This window comes from Neolamprologus multifasciatus, chromosome 20, assembly GCF_963576455.1.
Source record: "Neolamprologus multifasciatus chromosome 20, fNeoMul1.2, whole genome shotgun sequence".
NCBI lineage: Eukaryota > Metazoa > Chordata > Actinopteri > Cichliformes > Cichlidae > Neolamprologus > Neolamprologus multifasciatus.
In genome coordinates this window covers 27992078-28009690 of record NC_140458.1, presented here as the reverse complement: position 1 = coordinate 28009690, position 17613 = coordinate 27992078, and the positions used below count along the sequence as shown (strand labels likewise).

The following is a 17613-nucleotide window of genomic DNA, read 5'->3' as shown; positions in this document are numbered from 1 at the left end:
ACTGATATCAATGTAACTTCATTCCTGCCGTTCCTCTTTCTAATTAAGCTCAGAGAAATAATTTTGGTCAGGCTTAACTCAACTCAGCAATCCTTTCATAGAGCACAAATGTTCCTTCAACCTTGTAATGCCAAGTTTTTAAGTTTTTGACACCTCTACATCATCAGTGAGAGTCTGTGTACAATTAGATGCATGCAGCGCTACTGTGGGCAATAAATTGCACAAACGTGTCAGCCAGAAAAAAAATAGTACAAATTTAAACTCATACAAGTAAATTAATATTGAATTTTTTTAATTTTAATTTGTTAGAATGCTCAATAAAAACCCCACTTAAATGTTGATGCAACTTGTAATAGAGGCAAGATCTTGCAAGCCTAATCATTTTCTAATTTCTCGCAATATATAACTATGAGAAGATATCTGTTACACATTTAGAAAGGGTGTGCACAGCCTAGAATGAACAAGCAAATACATAATGTAGTTTTCTCCAAATATGGCATAACGCTGAAGGGAGAAAAGTTGTTCTCGGGGAGAAAATATGGGCATGAAAATGAAAAGACTCCTGGGAAATCTGTGGCAGTTGGAGGGGAAGCGGGAACAAATGGTCGCTAATAAATGGACAGGGAGTTTTATTTAGAAATAAAAATGTGAGCGAAGCAGGATGATAAAGTGGAGTTACGTTAAAAGGAAGCAGAAAGGAAAAAGGAGGAAAAAGGAGGCTAAGGAGGTAAATCGCAGAGGGAATTCCCTGTTTCTCTGACATTAAACATGTAGTTACAAGTAGCTGTCACATAAGTCATACAGTTACTCATGTCTATTCAGCATCTATGTAAGCACAGCTGTGGCTGACTTTGACAGAAAGAGCATTCCTCTAGTGTCACAGGCGGCTTGACTAATGACACTACATCAGCCTAGGAGACTGTGAAACCTCGTGCTGTAGATGACGTCCTTCCATCTAATCTATCATCGAAAACTTTGGGCTACAAAATGAAATAAATTAACTTCAAAATCTTTTGATGAGAGCAATAGTTTATTATTTCTTTTCAACCTATTTTTTTTCCACTGTTTTCTGTATTAAATGTTAATGATTGTATTTCACGTTTTAAAGATAACGTGCAAGAATGTAACTGCTGCAGGGTCTTGTAGCATGGTGGAACTTTGTATCTTTATGTATGTGCATCAATGCTTCATTTATGGTTCTCCCTCATGCTTTATCATCACTCATTTTAAAATTAGTAACGTTTTGCATTTGTTTGTTATGCGACAGTCAGCAAACTGATCAGTGGACACTGTTTTGTGCATCTTGAATATTACACAACTAGTGTCACTGCGTGTTCGCTAAATAACAATGACTTGCAGTTACAGGAGCAAAAAGGACCAATACAAAAAAGTATTCATTAAGCTCAAAAACAGCCTGTGTGTCTGGTGTGATTAGCAGTTTGAAGTGTGGATGGATTTAACTGTGTGATAAGCTCTTAAGTAGTGACGCCCGGTGGTTTTGAGAGCAAATGTTCTACTGATCAAAAAGTTCTACTGATCATAAGATCGTTTGTGAGCTGATTGGTGGTAGATGCTGAAAAAAGAAATATAAATCCTGCAACAGCAAATTTCATTTAGTCTCCTTTCTTTTGGTGAAAGAACATCTTGAGGCCATGAACATTTATGTACCGAACTTGACTGAGACGTTCATTCCCACTGATCCCCGCTCACAATGAATAAAACAACATAAGGCTACCGAACGGTTTCATATTCAGTTGTGAAATTGAGCTTTCTACTTTACTGAAAACACATGAAGAAAAGGTCACAGTGAGAAATCTGAGCAAAGTATGATCCACCCATGCAACTTTCATTCTAGTAACAATATCGTATCACATAGTCTCATTATGCAGTTGGATACCTGTGTGCCTAGATTACATGTTACATGATTACATCCTTTGATTCAGTATTTATCTGCTATTGTTTATTCCTGTATCTGGAAGAACACAACTTCCTCTGACTGACTGTAGGAAGCAGAAGCAGCAGGATGTAGGAATGTTGATGTAAACTAGGCATACACACACACACACACACACACACACACGCACGCACGCACGCACGCACGCACGCACGCACGCACGCACACACACACAAAATTTAGGCGTGGTGACATACCATGAGAATTTGTTTCTGTTTCTCCAGGGATGTCTCTAGGGGCACTACAAAGTATGGGTGTGTAGCATGTACTGTGTTTACAAAATAACACAACCAACAGACGCACCCAAACCTGTCCTGCTGTTTGGAAAAGGCGTACAGTGTCTACAAAGATGTGGTGTTTTGGCATGGGATTGGACAATAAAAAAGTGTGACTTGACATGAGCGTAGACAATCTACCGCGGACAAATTTACACCTTGTAAATTCTATTTCCCACAATCTCCGTGAGTGATATTTCAATTTCAAACAACAAGAGTGCTCAGCCACCCAAAACACACATTGCCAGCATCAGTCTCTCACCTGCCTCTTGTCCCGTGAGAGCCATTTGGACTCGATGGAGCCCATAGTGAGGCTGGGCAGCATGTGGTTCAGCAGTTTTGCCATGAAAACCTACAAACAGAGAAGAGCATAGCTTATTTTCATGTGACATCATTCATGAAGACTGTTTCCTTCTCCTATTTTGGTTTTAAATATTGCAGTATTATGTATTAGTATTAGACTTTTTAAAATAGGGAATAAAAAAGTCATTTATTTCTGTTAAAACAGCCTCCTCTATGAGATTTGTCAGAGATTGGCCACACTTGGGACATACTTGTATCAAAGGCTCAGTGAGAGGCCATTTATGCAGCTCTAGTGATACCTGAACTGATTGTTACCTTTGAGACACACAAAATAAAAGGTGCCAGTATTATAAGTATTATAGACACCATCCACAGCAAACCTGAGTAAAGTAAGATAACTGCCTCTTGGGTTGGGAGAGGAGAGAAAAAGAACAGAAAGAAGAGAATAGTGGTTTAAAGGGTCGGTGATTGGTATGTGGTACCTTGAATGGTGTGGCTGACTCCGGGTTCATCTGGACCAGGGGAGCTATCAGAACCACTCCAGCAAAATCACCAGGTCTTTCACAGGCTGTCAGGATTGAGATAGCACCACCCTATAAAAGAAATGCAGAACATATTAGCTTAATGAAACTGTAATACAAATAATATTTGTCAAGCTATTTATTTAAATCTATTGCCCGCATGCTATGCTTCTGTCACTTAATTTAGAATTTTCCTCTTTAATTTTATATGCTGCTTAAAGATGTTGTATGTAAAATATGATATGAAGATTCTTGCGGTTACCAAACTTGGTTACATTATTTAAAATTATCTAGAAAAGTAAAACTTAACATATTTTACTTTTGGCATGTACAACATTTTTTTTAACGTGTGAAAATCCTGGTTTGGGAAAAATCGACTTTCTTTTCTTAAATAATATAAGACTGAATGGCAGCTGCCTGGTGGTGTACAAAAAACACATTTAATAACGCCAACATTCATGTAAATTACCAGAAATCATAGCCTACTTGTTGTGCACAGCTTTCTTTATGTAAGAACTAATTTTTCTTTGTACTTCTGTTTTTATCCGCCTATCAAAAGAAGCAGCTAGCTAACAACACAGCTCAGCAGAGGGAGGATGCTGTAATGTTTATATCCTGTCATGCTCTCACGAGCATGAGCCTCCAGTCATGAGTAGATGAAAGATTCTGCGGTGCTACGGTCGACAGCTGTTGTTTGATAATGAACTATATAACACACCAAAATAAAGGTGAGAGCACTCACTAAAGGCCAAAGGAAAAAAAGCACATATATCTAAAATAAAAAAAGAAAATGGTAGTCATGGAGATTTCACCTCAGTGGATGTTGTCACTGGTCGCTGTGTACAGATCAGTGCAGTAGTAACCTCATCATGTACGATGTATGATATCTTGTTATTTAAAAAGAAAGCATATTGATCTCAAGGGACCCCAAATAAATCGAAAAAATGAGAAAAAATTTAACAAAAAACAGAAAACCACAGATAACAGCATTAGTTATAAAGACAGGGTTTCAGTAAGGAGACAGACTCGGCACGTCTTACTTCTTTAGTCTCCAATAGAGGAAAAGGAGTGTCTTTTCTCATGTGATCAAAGTGGAAAGGTCCTAAAGTAGGTGAAAGGTCTTGATGCGAGGAGCAGTAGGAAAACTATTCAGAGGTCACAGCTAACATGAAACAAGCCATCTTTTGTGTAGATCTCCAACCCTATTTTTTCTTGCTATTGTTCCACACAGAGAAATGTCAGTGTGGGACCATGGGCCCCGGAGGCACAACACTGCTGAGCTCCACAGAACATACGCACCAGGGCCACACTTTAGCACCCACGCTGACATTTTTTTCATATTGTGATTTCAATTCTGTAACGTAGGGCCACGACAATTAGCAGCTCCATGGCAGCCAAAACCTAAATCGATTCGTCGGGGTCGACTCTGGCACGGATTCTCCTCTCGTACGCAACGAGTGCATGACACACACACGCACGGGAGCACAGTGATTCTGTGTGGGAGACTAATTGGCTTCAACTTTGTTTATGTGGGGAGCTTTCTTTGTCACCTACGTGAATATTCATCAGCCCGGGGGCCAATCACAGCCTCGCTTTGTTGAAAAAGGGTACCGAAAGGAAGACAAAACCGTTCCCACCAGAAAACTTCACTCTGTAAAGACACAAGTGCACGCTCGCGCATCGCCGCCTGCATGCAAACACACAGGGAGTATGAAAAAAAGAGGGCAGCTGCCTGAATCTCCCCTTTCTTTTTATTTTTGTCTTTCGCTAAAACATGCACACATACAGTGAACAACAAGTCAAAACATCTACATGTGAACACCAGGACGCACTGCTGCAAAAACAGAAGTAATGCTCAACTTCAAGTTGCATTTTTTTGGTGGTGGTGGTGGGGCTGCTAAAAGCTGCAAAGTGGCTGATTGGTTCAGCATATTTAGTGCCTGTTAAATATCAACAAAAAATGCCAATGAATGCAGTTGTGTCAAAGGGTCTGCACTGATAGAGTGAGATAAGTGTGAATAGGGAAGGGAAGAGAGGGAGACAGAGTGACAGATGGATGACTGGGACAGAGAGGCTCTTTCAGAAGCTGATAAGAGGCCCTATACACTCTTCTACCTCTGAACTTGAGTTGACAAGATGAATGCTGGTATTGTACACAGTGCTACACACTGTCAGTGGGTGGACTCGAACTGTCAAAAAATAGCCCAAGGAGCTAACACTCTGATATTATATGGACTGTACAGCTGCCCCACTAACACTGCATGGTGTAAACAGAGAGCACAGAAGAGACTAGAAGGCTAAAATAGCGGCATTATATGATGTAGGCTTAATAAACATTATATGGCCAATAAGTGAACACCTGTTGCATTCAGTATGAACTCACCACTAATAGAAAAAACAAAAAAAACAACAAAAACAACTGAAGACATTCCCTTAATGCAATGGTGTTGTTCAATGGTGCCAAGAGGACAAATTAGGGACTGCACCAAGAGATGTTTAACTTGAACTGATGTTTCAAATTAAAAAAATGTCACCCATTATATGGAAGTTTTCCAAGCCGATTAGAAATGAAGAAGCGTTTTTATTGAAGCCATTGAAGGTGCATCACAAAGGGAATTTTTGTTTAGTGTGAGTAATGGATACTGAGGGGAGATGAGACAGAGGGCTTAGAAGCTGAACAAATAGTTCCTAAGCACTGCTGAACCGTTACATAAAAGGCTGTCACAGAGGAAGGACAAGTAAGCCTCGGCCAGAAATACTGATGGAGAAAGAAAGAAATGAGTACGAGTGGGAAGACGCCAAAGCTGAAGGGATTTTACAGCATCCCACGAGCAGATACAACGTGGACAAACTGCTGAAAACTTCTGTGTCACTGCTCAACCAAAAGAGATACAGCGGAGCCCCTGAAAAAAGTCGAGTGTTTGGTTTTGTGTAAATTTGCAACCGTAATGTGTTTTTTAGTTCTTGCTGTCGCACGTTTAAAAGTTCTCACACATGTTTATGTGTTCTGGAAACTGTGAAAATGAATTGTGGTATTTTTTTTCATCAAGCTGTAAATAGCTTGAGCTAAAAACTTAAACTCACGCTACAAAAATGCTCATGTTCTGAGGTTTACATGGTCATCAGTAGGTCGAAAATCACTTTCAGACTACTGTGACATAAATTACACTATAGGATCAAAGAATCTGAAATTTAACAGACTTTTTCCTGTTTCACAGGTCTTAATAAATATAATAAAATATAAAATATCATGAAAAACATGGTACAATTGTGAATAACTATAAATTAACATTTTGATGATGTTAGAACAGACTAACTTGACTCTGCCGACTACATTACAGGATGTTATCACTCGAGCAGCCTCTCAACACACACAGCAGAATACCCAGGTGGTCTCTATTGTGTTGTCGTTTGGATTTTTTGCGTCATCGTGGCCTGAGAGATTTATAAAACTGAAGAAGCAGAGGAACAGACTAATAGAAACAGGATGCAAAGTGAAAACACCGGGAAACTGGGAAATGAGGCCTGTAAAAACACAGTTGCACATCACTTGACCCGCGGCAGGTTTCCTGAAAACTGAGCTTGGGTTTTTATTTGTTTCAAAGGAAACAAGAATGTAGCAGAGGATGAAATGAAGAGAGATGAAAATGGAAAAAAAAAAAGTTATATCTAGGGAGAAGGATATGAAACTAAATGGAAAGGGAAACTAGTGCCCAACTGACATTAGTGACACCAGTGAAACCTCAGACACACCCATTTCTACACTACACAGTCAACTACACAACTGACTTCATCTTCAGGGTGTTTTTTTTAGGATTTTCCTCTGGTTCCAGCTGTAACCTAAAAAACCTTACAAAACCCCTCTGATGTTGTCTAGCAACAAGCAACGGGGTTAAAAATAAAGCTGACTTTTATAACTCACACCATTAAATTGATTTAATTTAATTTTAGCACAAGCTAAAAGTTGTGCATCATTATGGGTGTGGCTGCTTCCAGCCTGCAATGTATTACCTCAGCTGATCGGAGTCACTGAAATGGACGGTGTTTGTGGTCTTTACACAAAAACACAGCCACCCCCATAGACCCTAGAGCAGTAACTACTTCATTTTTACATGTATACTTGTATTTATGGGTCTAATACACAAGTGAGTCATTTCCAAACTTGGCTTTAGTTAAATCTCAATTACGCTTGTGAAGTTTCATGACTGTTCGACAGGGATGTCTAACTCATTTTACATCGTGCGCCACTTACAGCTCACTTTAATCTTAAGCAGGCCGGACCCTTTCTGTCTTTCACTGTGCAGAAGTTTACCTGCATTTTTAATCCTGGTGATTTCTTAATATAAGAAAAAGAAGAGCAATTATAACAGTAGGTCATTTTTCTACACAGCATTGAAATGCTGTTGTTGTAAATGAAATTATTCTGTCAGCAAAAAGCTAATTGCCCAGACTGCCATGTAATTAGAAAACTGAAAGTTTTTGTCAATTAACAGAAAATATTCAGATATTTTTTGTTACTGGGGACCCATTGTAAAAAAATGTGAAAAATAGGAACTTTTCAGTCATTTCATTGTTTTCCACATAATAATTATTTGTGGTAGTAACTGTGGTTTGGCCATAATTGAGGTCTTAGTCCAGTGAGATGGACTGGAGTCTTTGTCAGACCAATTCTGGCCCCTGGGCTTTATATTTGACACCCCTGCTGTTTAGTTTCTTGCATTGTTGCTGTCAATAGACATCAATGCAGATAGACAGACACAAGCCCAGATACTCAAAACTGCCTTTGAGAAAGTTAAAATAGGTTTATCTCCAGCTGGGGCCTCTCTGTGCTTCGAGTAGTCAGTCAGATGAGAAAAAGCTACATAAATCCCAGTCAATTTCATTTCCATTGCTATCACAGGTGGTACCAACAAAAAAAAAAAAAAAAAAAAAAAAGAAGGACCTGAGTCTAAACCAATAACTTGAGAGTCTTATGACTTTCAGTGTCCATGAGTAAGTAGGGTCTGCTTCAGTCTGAGTGATTTAATTTTCATCACCAGAAGGGGAACAAGAAGCTCCCTGCTGCACAGACGTACAATGTAACACGCTTCCCTCAGGCAGATTTGAAGAATATCTAGGGTGTCCACAACTGTCCATGTGCACATACACAAGTATAATCCTTAGCCAGCAACAGAAAAGGCCAAAGGAGACACACTCAATGAATTTATTAGAAGTCCAAAAGAAGCAGGAAAGTGAGGGATGATGAAAAATAGAGAAAGAAGTTGGAAAAGAAAGAGGTTTTGCTGTGACTTTGCTCAGCTGTCTCTTAATATTTACAGAATCTGCTGTCTAAACAAGCACTCTGCCTCAGCCTGGGATCCCACAATGGAGTTTACACAAAGTATGTACTTCTGTGCTTCTAAGATCCCTTCATCACAGCCTCAGTCTGTATACAGTCCTACTGCACTAAAGCGCATGAGCCATAAATGGCTCGCCAAGGCGGACCCATTAATTAAACAGCATGTTGTTTGAAGCAACTAAAGGCCCAAGTGACGACAGTAAATATGACCTATTTAAAAGAAAGACATCAAAGAAGGAGCTGTTATCTCTAATAGAGGACAGTTAGATGCAAAACATAGCACTTAAAATCTTTATAGCAGAAAATAATACAAAAAAGTATATCCTGAACTTAGCTAGTGATTGTCTGAATGAACTAAAGGTCCTAATCACAAAAACAGAGCTTCATGAGCCAGTATTTATACACCAGCATGTAGAGCTCTGCTGGAAGGCATGGCGAAACAGTTCTGCAATGAACTCACAATTCTCTGCTTGATACCTGCAGCTGTGCACTAAAAAATTTTGAAAGCATACTTGGGTTCGTTTCGAAGCGTTCTGACTTGCACAGCGCAATAATCAAAGGACTTATTGTTTTAGATTTTGACTTCAGTGTGTGATGTCAGTTTCCTTATGAAACATAAAGTCTCACATATGAAAGCATAAAAAATGTTCGCATGCAGAATCGGAGCGACTTGCTCATCTAACCGAAACAAGTTCACGGGAGTACAAAGTGATTCGACCTAGAAACACTGACAGTAGTCATTTATTATATAACTCATCACTACCATTTGTGATCTGTTAGCTGTGCTGAGAGTTGGGTCGCAGAGCACAACAACGAGAGGCTGTGAACACAGAATAAACCAATCAGTTAAAAATAGCTCCAAAGCTGGCCTTGAAGCTTTCCAGGCGTTGTCTAATTATTTTTAATGAGAATTCTGGTTCAGTTTTGTGTCTGCCGAATTCACAGAGCCACAGTAAAGGCTATTTGAATTTTCTTTTCATGTTCGCTGCACTGAAGTTTAAACCAGCTGAAGACCCAGCATAACTTTTTCTGCTGAACTTAACTGTTACGGTTAACAAGGGATTAAAGCGAAGCTTTAATTCTTAGTTTAGGAATTTTTCTTTGGGTGTGTCAGCGTTGTTTAAGAAAGTAGAGCAACTTTGTGGTGCACTGCCCAGTGAACCTCCTGGTTAGGCCTTTCTGTATGGAGTTCACACCCTGTAGCTCTCCCTCCACAGTCCACTGTGAAGTCAATTAACGATTGTTAACTGGCCATAGCTATTTATGTGAGAATTAAAGATTCTATGCTTCTCTGAGTGAGCTATGTAATGAACTGCCATTTCAATTAGCACTAGCCCGGATATGCAAGCCCAGCTGGATAAGCTTTGAGGAAAACAAGTGGAGTCTACGCTTAATTGGTTCAGTTAAATGAACAACTAATACTGCATTTCACTGAATTTGCTTGTAGCAAAGAGTCTTTTGACCACTCAATTAGAGTAGAAAAGTACAATATAAGAACAAGTCAAGGGGTAATACGTTTAGCTTCGAGAATGACAAGCAGCTAGCATAACGGTCTGTTAAGTTTAATATAGGGTTTTGAAAGTTAGTTGGCTGTATTTAAAATGGAAAAAAAAACAACAAATAATTCTGAAGGACTGCAGGTAAAATACAGCAGCCAGTAGCTCATTACTTAGCACCAGCTCCTTGCTTGTACAGCAGCTAGCTTTAGCTTCTATTCAGATGTAATGTAGATGATACTGGAATCCGTAATGCTTTCATTTTGCTAGGTAAATCTGTTTCATTAGTGGATAATAACACATAGGCTAGTCAATGATGAGGCAGGTCAATAGAAGATTTCTACGCAGACTGACGAAAGTGAACACTCTCTGTCTGTGTCTGCCATACATACACATTTGCCCTTGAGCAGGTCACTGAACCTGCAACTGCCCTGTTGGAGGTTTTCCGTAGCAGCTGCAGGCTCTCAGGAATCTGTGGCACTGTGTGAAAGGTGAAAGGTAAACTGGGGTTTACCAAGAACAGCGAACTTCGCAAGCCTTCCCTGAACTGTTGGTCTGTTTTACTTTACATGATAGGTAAAGTTTGACCATTATACAGAGAAACTGTGTGCGGTTCTCCTGGCAAGTCAATTAATAATTAAAGGTAGCAAGTTACTAAGTATTTTACTTAGTATTTTACTTAATCACTGCTACTTAAAAAATGCCTGATTCTGCTGATATTCAACAACCAGTTTATCTAGACTTGCATGTCCAGAGCAGCAGTAAACCATGCAACTAGACGAGGAACACTTTCCTCATTTACATGTCAAAATGTCATAGGAAGCCTCATCAAATGTGTGCTTGAGCGGGACTTGCACATTGGTTTTAGCCAGCTCTCTCGCTCTATTTGTGTCAAGCATACTGTATGAGGATCTCAGGCACATTATGCAATTTAACACCAAACAAAACAGGAAAACCAACCTGATCAAAAGACAACACTGCTCCCAGGACACAGAACAAGACAAGACATCATTGTGCAAACAATTCCAAAGACACGCATGGTTTATTCCAGGAACTGACACACATTCATGGAAAGTGTCTTACCATGGAGTGGCCCACAATAAATACAGGCAGGTCAGGGTGGCGAGACTTCATCAGGTCAATGTGCTGAAGGGAGTCTCTGATATAAATCTGAAAGTCCTTAATGGTCATTCTGTCACCTTCGCTCTGGCCATGGCCAACTGTGGAAGAAAGAATCAGGAAAGTTTAACACATTATTTAAGACCTTCAAAAACAAGAAAACGTCACATTTTTTTAGGAAAAGAGGGCAAAGTAGCATGATACAAGGGTAATTATAAGTCTAGAGTGATAGCTTATAGCAGTTCAACAAGTTGAATTAAACACAAAACTGTTGAAAGGGTTACTGCATGAGAATAAAAGGCAAATCACAGGCATACTATAAAAATATGTTTTACATTTATTCCTTAAACTTTTTAAGGACTGACTGCATCCACATACAATTCAACTCAAGGGGAAGCCTTCTGCTTTGGTTATGAGAGAAGTAAAGAAAAATAAAGGAAATGATGGAAAGGGAAACAGAAAAAATGGGGAGAGTAAGAATAAAATGGACTAGTAGAGGAAAAGTATGGGGGAAGAGATGAAGTGAAAAAAATGATGGTTCAAGACAAAAGAGGAGGGAAAAGGGGGCAAACAAGAAGATGAAGGCAAGAAAAGACGAAGACAGAGATGATAAAAGTGAGCTTGACAGATGGAGAGGAGGGAAAATATCTGAATATGTATGTGCACATCCATATATTATATATGTGCTGTCCTCAGGCTTTCTGCACCAATAACTGAGAGGTGAGGCTGGCTGCCATGGTAACCACCAACCCAATAACACTAGCTAATAAACATTCACATGTGCATCTCACACCTTCTCCCGTTGGCTCTGTAATGTTGAAAGTGTGTCAGTGTTTAGAAATGCATGCTTCCTATAAAACACTCCAAAAAAGATGGGACGCATTCAAAAAATGTATGCTTATTTTGAATTTCAAGATGTTTTCAAGTAAACATGTGGAAGGGTTTACCGCTTTTAAGAAGTTTGTGATGTTTCTTTTTTTTCTTTTTTTTGTTGTAAAATTGCAGAGCATTAGTGGATTTCATTATCTAGATAACAAATACATGACATGGGATTAGAAGAATTCAGAGAAGTCTCTAAGCAAGAAAAGGGCTATGAAACTAGAACTCAGTGGCTACATATAAGCATCCATTATGGTATGAGAAGAGTAGTTTTTTACATGGCCTGGCTAACCATAAATGCTGAACAGTATGTGAACATTCTGCCATCTTTCCTCTCTAGGGCAACCCCAGGTAGGCAGGGCAATCCCCAGCAAGTTGGAACACAAGTGTCTACAGGCACTGTCCCAAACTTCCATGTCCTATTTCAGAGGTGTGTCATCTAAGACAGTCCCACAGCATCAAGAGTAGTTGGACAGTTTACCAGATTCCGCTTTGCCTGACTGAAAATCATATTCAATCTCCTCCTTAGAACAAGCCACGCATGGCTTGAGTTGCAGGTACCTTCCAGCCTACGAATTCCAACCAACCAAGGTCAACAGGACTCTTTCTTTCAGCTTGATGGCTGGGGTCCAGCATCTCATTCGGAAATGTCCACCACTGCAGGCACATGCCCCCTCACAGCTGTAGCTCATCTGAGGTGTGGATCTATTCAGGCTCAATGTCCACAACCTCCCTCAGGATGGTGTCAAATCTCTGCTGATGGTGGGAGTTGAAGATCTCTGGGGTAGGGGCCTCTGCTATGTGCTCGCAGCACATCCTCAAACTAAACGTTTTGGCACGCCAGGCTTACCCAGCATCCTTCTGCACCACAAGATCCAACTCACCACCAGGTGGTGGTCACCTGACAGCTCAGCTGCTCTCTTATCATGAATGTCAAAACACATACAATATATCCAAGCTCTGAAATACAGAAAACATCTTTTCCAGGAAAAGGTTTGTTTATTTATTTAGTAAGACAATGCCAAACCACATCACCACAGCACGGGTTCATAGTAAAAAAAAAAAAGAAGAAAAATCCAGGTGCTAAACTGGCCTGCAAGAAGTCCAAACATGTCACCCAATTTTTCTAAAAAGAATAATATTTCCTTTTTTTAACATCTGATAGTTTGTCTTTTTGTCCTTTTGTTTTTCATCATTCCAGCTTCTTTGGAAAAGGGGTTGTACAAGAGCACGTCTTCACCCTCAGTGCTTTCATGTCCATCAATAGCATCAAAAGCAATCATCACTGTGTGCAAATCAATGTCCAATCACAGCTTCAGTGATGGAGTGGTGCAAACTTGAGATCAATGCACAGTAAACCACCACCGCTCTATTCTTTCAATGGCTTCTCACCCCATTAAATCCATATCTTCTGTTAGTACAGGTAATAACAGGTATTCTGGAAAACACACATATCCCCGCACACACTTAACCTTTTAGACAACTGATGGTTATGATAAGACCATGAGAACATTCCAGGACTCAGATCCAACAAACCATTTCATTACAAAAGCTGCAACAGGTAAAAAGAAAACAACCAACCCTCACCACCAAAAAAGTCCTATTTCCTCATCCTTTTTGCTTTGAACAAATGTGCATGTTACATACAAAGATTTTAGAAACAGTTATGAATCAGAGGAGAGTGAAAATAATGAATGTCAGCCCGGCATTTACAGAATAATTATGAACGGTACCTAAATAGATTCAGAACTTTTGTCGAGCTCAGGGAATCTGGGAATTTCTTTCCCTTGTTTACCAAAGTATAGACAAATGGAAAACTGCTTTGCTTCAAAGACTTTTTGTTTTCCTGCGGAGGGATTCACCTCTGGTGTGTCACTGCTCTTTTTACCCACATCTCTGCAAATTTCCAGACAGGGAAGGAGACAAACCCTCACACATTTACTGAGAAACACAGCAGGCTTTTGGACTCTCTGTGGCCATAACCAGTCAATAAGTATCTGAAAATGCCTTGTTGCCTCAGTAATATGGTTTACAGCATCGGGGACTTTAAGTTCTAACCTGTGATTCTTGCAGTGAATGAGTCAGGTTACGACTGAGCTTTTCATGTAGGAGAGAGGGAGGTCCTTTTTATTAGCCCATCATAGTATCTGCATTTGCATTATGAGATGCAAAGTCAAAAAGCCGTGAAGAGCATTTCTTCAGAGATGCCCCTTACATAAACGATTTCCAGTAAGCGTTACAGCCCCCAGAGCATGGCAGATCAACAGATCTCACGCTCTCAGAGATCTAAGATCCAGATCAGGAAGGTGGTTAAAATCGGCACTCACTTGTAATAAAGCATATAAAGATAATAAGAACTACAAAGGTTATTATTAATATTTGCTAGCTACCTGGTTTTTGAAGTTTGCATTTTGCTTTTGCATTCTGTAAATCAGTAACTTTCAAAGAAACAACAGCCATCTGCAGCCTGATCTGTAAATATTGTTAACTGGTAAAAAAAAAAAAGAAAGATGCAGCCTGTTCTAGATAGAAAAAAGAAAAAAAAACACCAGTCAATGCAGGGTGTGAATGAATGAAAACCTTACCGGCCAATAACTAAAAAGAAAACACAAGAGACAGAAAAAAGGAGAAAGAGTGAAAGATCTCATCTGCAAACTCTATCAAGAGCTGCCCAAGGCGATGTGTGTGTGTGTGTAAATGTGGACAAAATAGATGAAAAACTGGAGTCTACAGGGACTTGTTCCAGTTCAGTATTTTCCATTTAACAGTGTGACATTTTACTGCGAGACATTGAACAAACTGCTCCTCTGCGAGCAGCCTCAGCCGTCCTTATCATTCACTCCAGTTTATTATCTGTCAGCTCTTTATTAGGATCTTCACCTCTGTAAATATTTTCACATTTCTGCCACTGAGACTTTTTTGTCATCTCATTCTCACTCTTTTTGTTGTTATTATGGAGTTTTATTGAGTGCACAGACTGCCGTTCAACGGCAACTGCTGCACAGTCACATGGATTTAAACGTCCCTGCTGTATTTAGCCTACGAGCACATCGTTCCTTGTTGATGGAGGCATCGGGACAGACATTTCCCTTTATCTAATTACTACTGACTAACAAGCCATTACCTAATTACTATCGACTAAAAAGCTAACACTCTGTGTCCTTCTCTTTCTACCCAAACCTTTCATTTCAAAGAATTTTACATTTTCTTTTTTAAGTGAACACATTGAGCATGTAGTGACTAGATTATGCTTTATAAACTATATCAAGTGCTTTTAAGGTGAAGTCAGTTCCATTTGAGAACTGCTCCCAGATTGTCCAATCCATCTGAATTGCATTCCTCTGAGCTTATCTCTTACTTTATTGGTGCTGGCATGGATTTCTGATGGCTTTGCATAAAACAACTATGACTTCAAATATAAGTATCTACACTGGGAGCAATGTCAGAGAGGAAGAAATGGCCCAAAGTGTGCCTGGGTTCATTTCTCTTTTTTTTCTTTTGTTTTTGAGGAAATACAACCAAGGTGGTCACTGTAGTCTGTCAACTGATCGTTTCAAACAAGGGCGGAAATGTGCCGTAAATGTTCAAAGGTGTTGATCAGGGAAATCCCAAAAGCTTTCACTTCCCCCCGACCAAGTCACTACGTGAGTCATTTCTCTATAAACGGTAAATACTATGAAAATTCATGAAGTTCTTTTTATGACTTCTGCTCCTAAGTATATGTGGAGATGTCTCAGTCTATAGCAAAGATTTACTGACCTCAGTAAACCCAAACCCACAGCGTAGCTGCACAATTACAGGCGCCTTTCTCAAAGGCGCAACATTTAGGCACATAATGTTTAATAGGTAAATTTCAAAATATTGGTGGTTACTGTGTAATTTAAAGCACCACCATAGCCAGTTTCTGTGTGTCATTTCACAGTCCACATATTACTCAAAAAGTTCACAGTTTAGTACCACGATAAGCCAGTTTTTAAACTTTAATGAATCCACTCAATCAGCCTTTTCAGCTGATGAACAATTATGGAAAGTCTTCATGATTTTGGATTGAATAGAATGCGTTAAAGTACCAATCTATCGCAAGAGTTTCATAGTTAATGAAAAGATTTCGAGAGTGCTATTAAGGGTGATCTTTAACAGAGATGTTGTTTCATTAAACCGAAACCCAAAGCCTAAAGCACGCTGTGTCTTGTCTGATTCTTGTCTGGGCTCTTTTCTTTTGCCAAGAGGTCAGTTGGATTGTTTCTAAACCACAAGTCACAAGTTTCATTATTACAGCCAGCCTTGAATGTGAAGTTTTCCTCGACATGGCATTAAAACAATAATGCAGAGAGGCAGTGCCGTGGAACAACAGGGGAAAATGAAAACGAATTAATTCTCCCTGATAGCCTTAGTTCTCCTTAGTGATGGATTTTCTGTGCCAGTTGCTTTGCATGCAAACTACTGATAAAAAATGAAGTGTAAATGCATGGATGCAAAACAGCACTGTGATTTACATGTCTGTCACTCACCGTGGTCGTGTGCAAATACCAGGAAGGAGAGTTCTTTCAGTCTCTGTGCCATCTCATCATATGGGCCACAATGTTCCCCAGCTCCATGGGCAATAAATACCAGAGCCCTGAGAGGAAAAAACACACGAAAAAATTGTTTAGCTTTTCACAAACACAGACCTTTATCCCGTTTTTTGTGCAGAACCGTACTTCCTAGATTTCCTGATAAACTCCTGCACTGACCACTTAAAATGGGGTTAAAGTAGAATTGTTCATGGATGGAAAAGCATCATCTAAATGTAATCTAAAAGAAACCTATTAACAGTAGGATTTAATTCACGCATCTGCCCACCACTTACTTGACTGGATGTGCATCAATGTATTTGCGTACGTGTGTCAAGGGGGGATTGTGAAGCCGGACATTGGGAAAAAATGGCAGATAAAGAATGGGCAGGCTGTGTTTTCAGAGATAACAGCTATCGTCCATCTGCCTGCATGCCTGCCTCAACCAATCCCTTCCTCTTCAACTCAAAACAGAATCAGAGGAGTCCAGTAAAACAAAGAGTGAGCCATCACTGCTCACCCATTTTCATCTGTTTCTTTTTTTGCTGCTTATCCATTCGAAGCAGGACACAAGTTGGAGCCTGTTCTAACTGACAATGAGCAAGAGATAAGGTACACACTGCACATGTCCATCACAAGGATAGCATAGAGAGAAAAGATTCATTTGCTCTAGAAGTTACACAGTTGACAAGTATTTCTACTGCAACAATCACTGTCAGTGATGTGTAACAAGTTTTCAGAATCTTACAACAACATACTATTCTTCAAAGCATGTAGAGACTCAGTGCCTTGCTTAACGCCCCCCTAAATATAACAAAGCATCATTTCTTCTTCTACACCCAAATAGACAATTTTATATTTCAAACATTAAAGGTACTTTGTGACATGAGGCTATTAGTTCCTGTTTACTCAGAAAGGGATATCTTTTGCTAATTAACAGTCTAGTCTTCTCCTGTCAGACAAGTTTCTTTTAAAAGGTTTTGCCTCTGCTATCGGTGCATATTAAGCAGCAGAGCGGCACCAAAATGCTCAAGCGTTTTTTTCCCACTCTAAGCAGCAGCAGCAGCAGCAGCACTGAGAAGGCTGTGAAAGCTTCAATCAGCAGCAGACAATTAGCCCAAATGTATTCAGAGGGAGGGAAAAAAGGAACCAAGTGAAACAGGAGGAAAGGGACT

General features: G+C 39.7%; 1 protein-coding gene and 1 long non-coding RNA gene across 3 annotated transcripts in view; both read right to left on the bottom strand.

Moving 5' to 3' along the window:
• The window catches only part of mgll (monoglyceride lipase), a 42202-nt gene that overhangs the window by 12435 nt on the left and 12154 nt on the right, over positions 1–17613 (bottom strand). For both annotated transcript variants that reach the window (XM_085145159.1, XM_085145158.1), the window contains 4 exons: positions 16397–16503; positions 10971–11107; positions 3015–3125; positions 2492–2581 (listed from right to left, as the gene is read on the bottom strand). In XM_085145159.1, coding sequence (XP_085001285.1) covers positions 2492–2581; positions 3015–3125; positions 10971–11107; positions 16397–16503 — 445 coding nt within the window. The remainder of the gene's footprint in view (positions 1–2491; positions 2582–3014; positions 3126–10970; positions 11108–16396; positions 16504–17613) is intronic.
• On the bottom strand, positions 1152–2485 carry LOC146495107 (uncharacterized). The gene is made up of 2 exons (XR_014871438.1): positions 2081–2485; positions 1152–2044 (listed from the first exon to the last, which is right to left on the bottom strand). It is a non-coding gene; the product is annotated as an uncharacterized LOC146495107 (long non-coding RNA).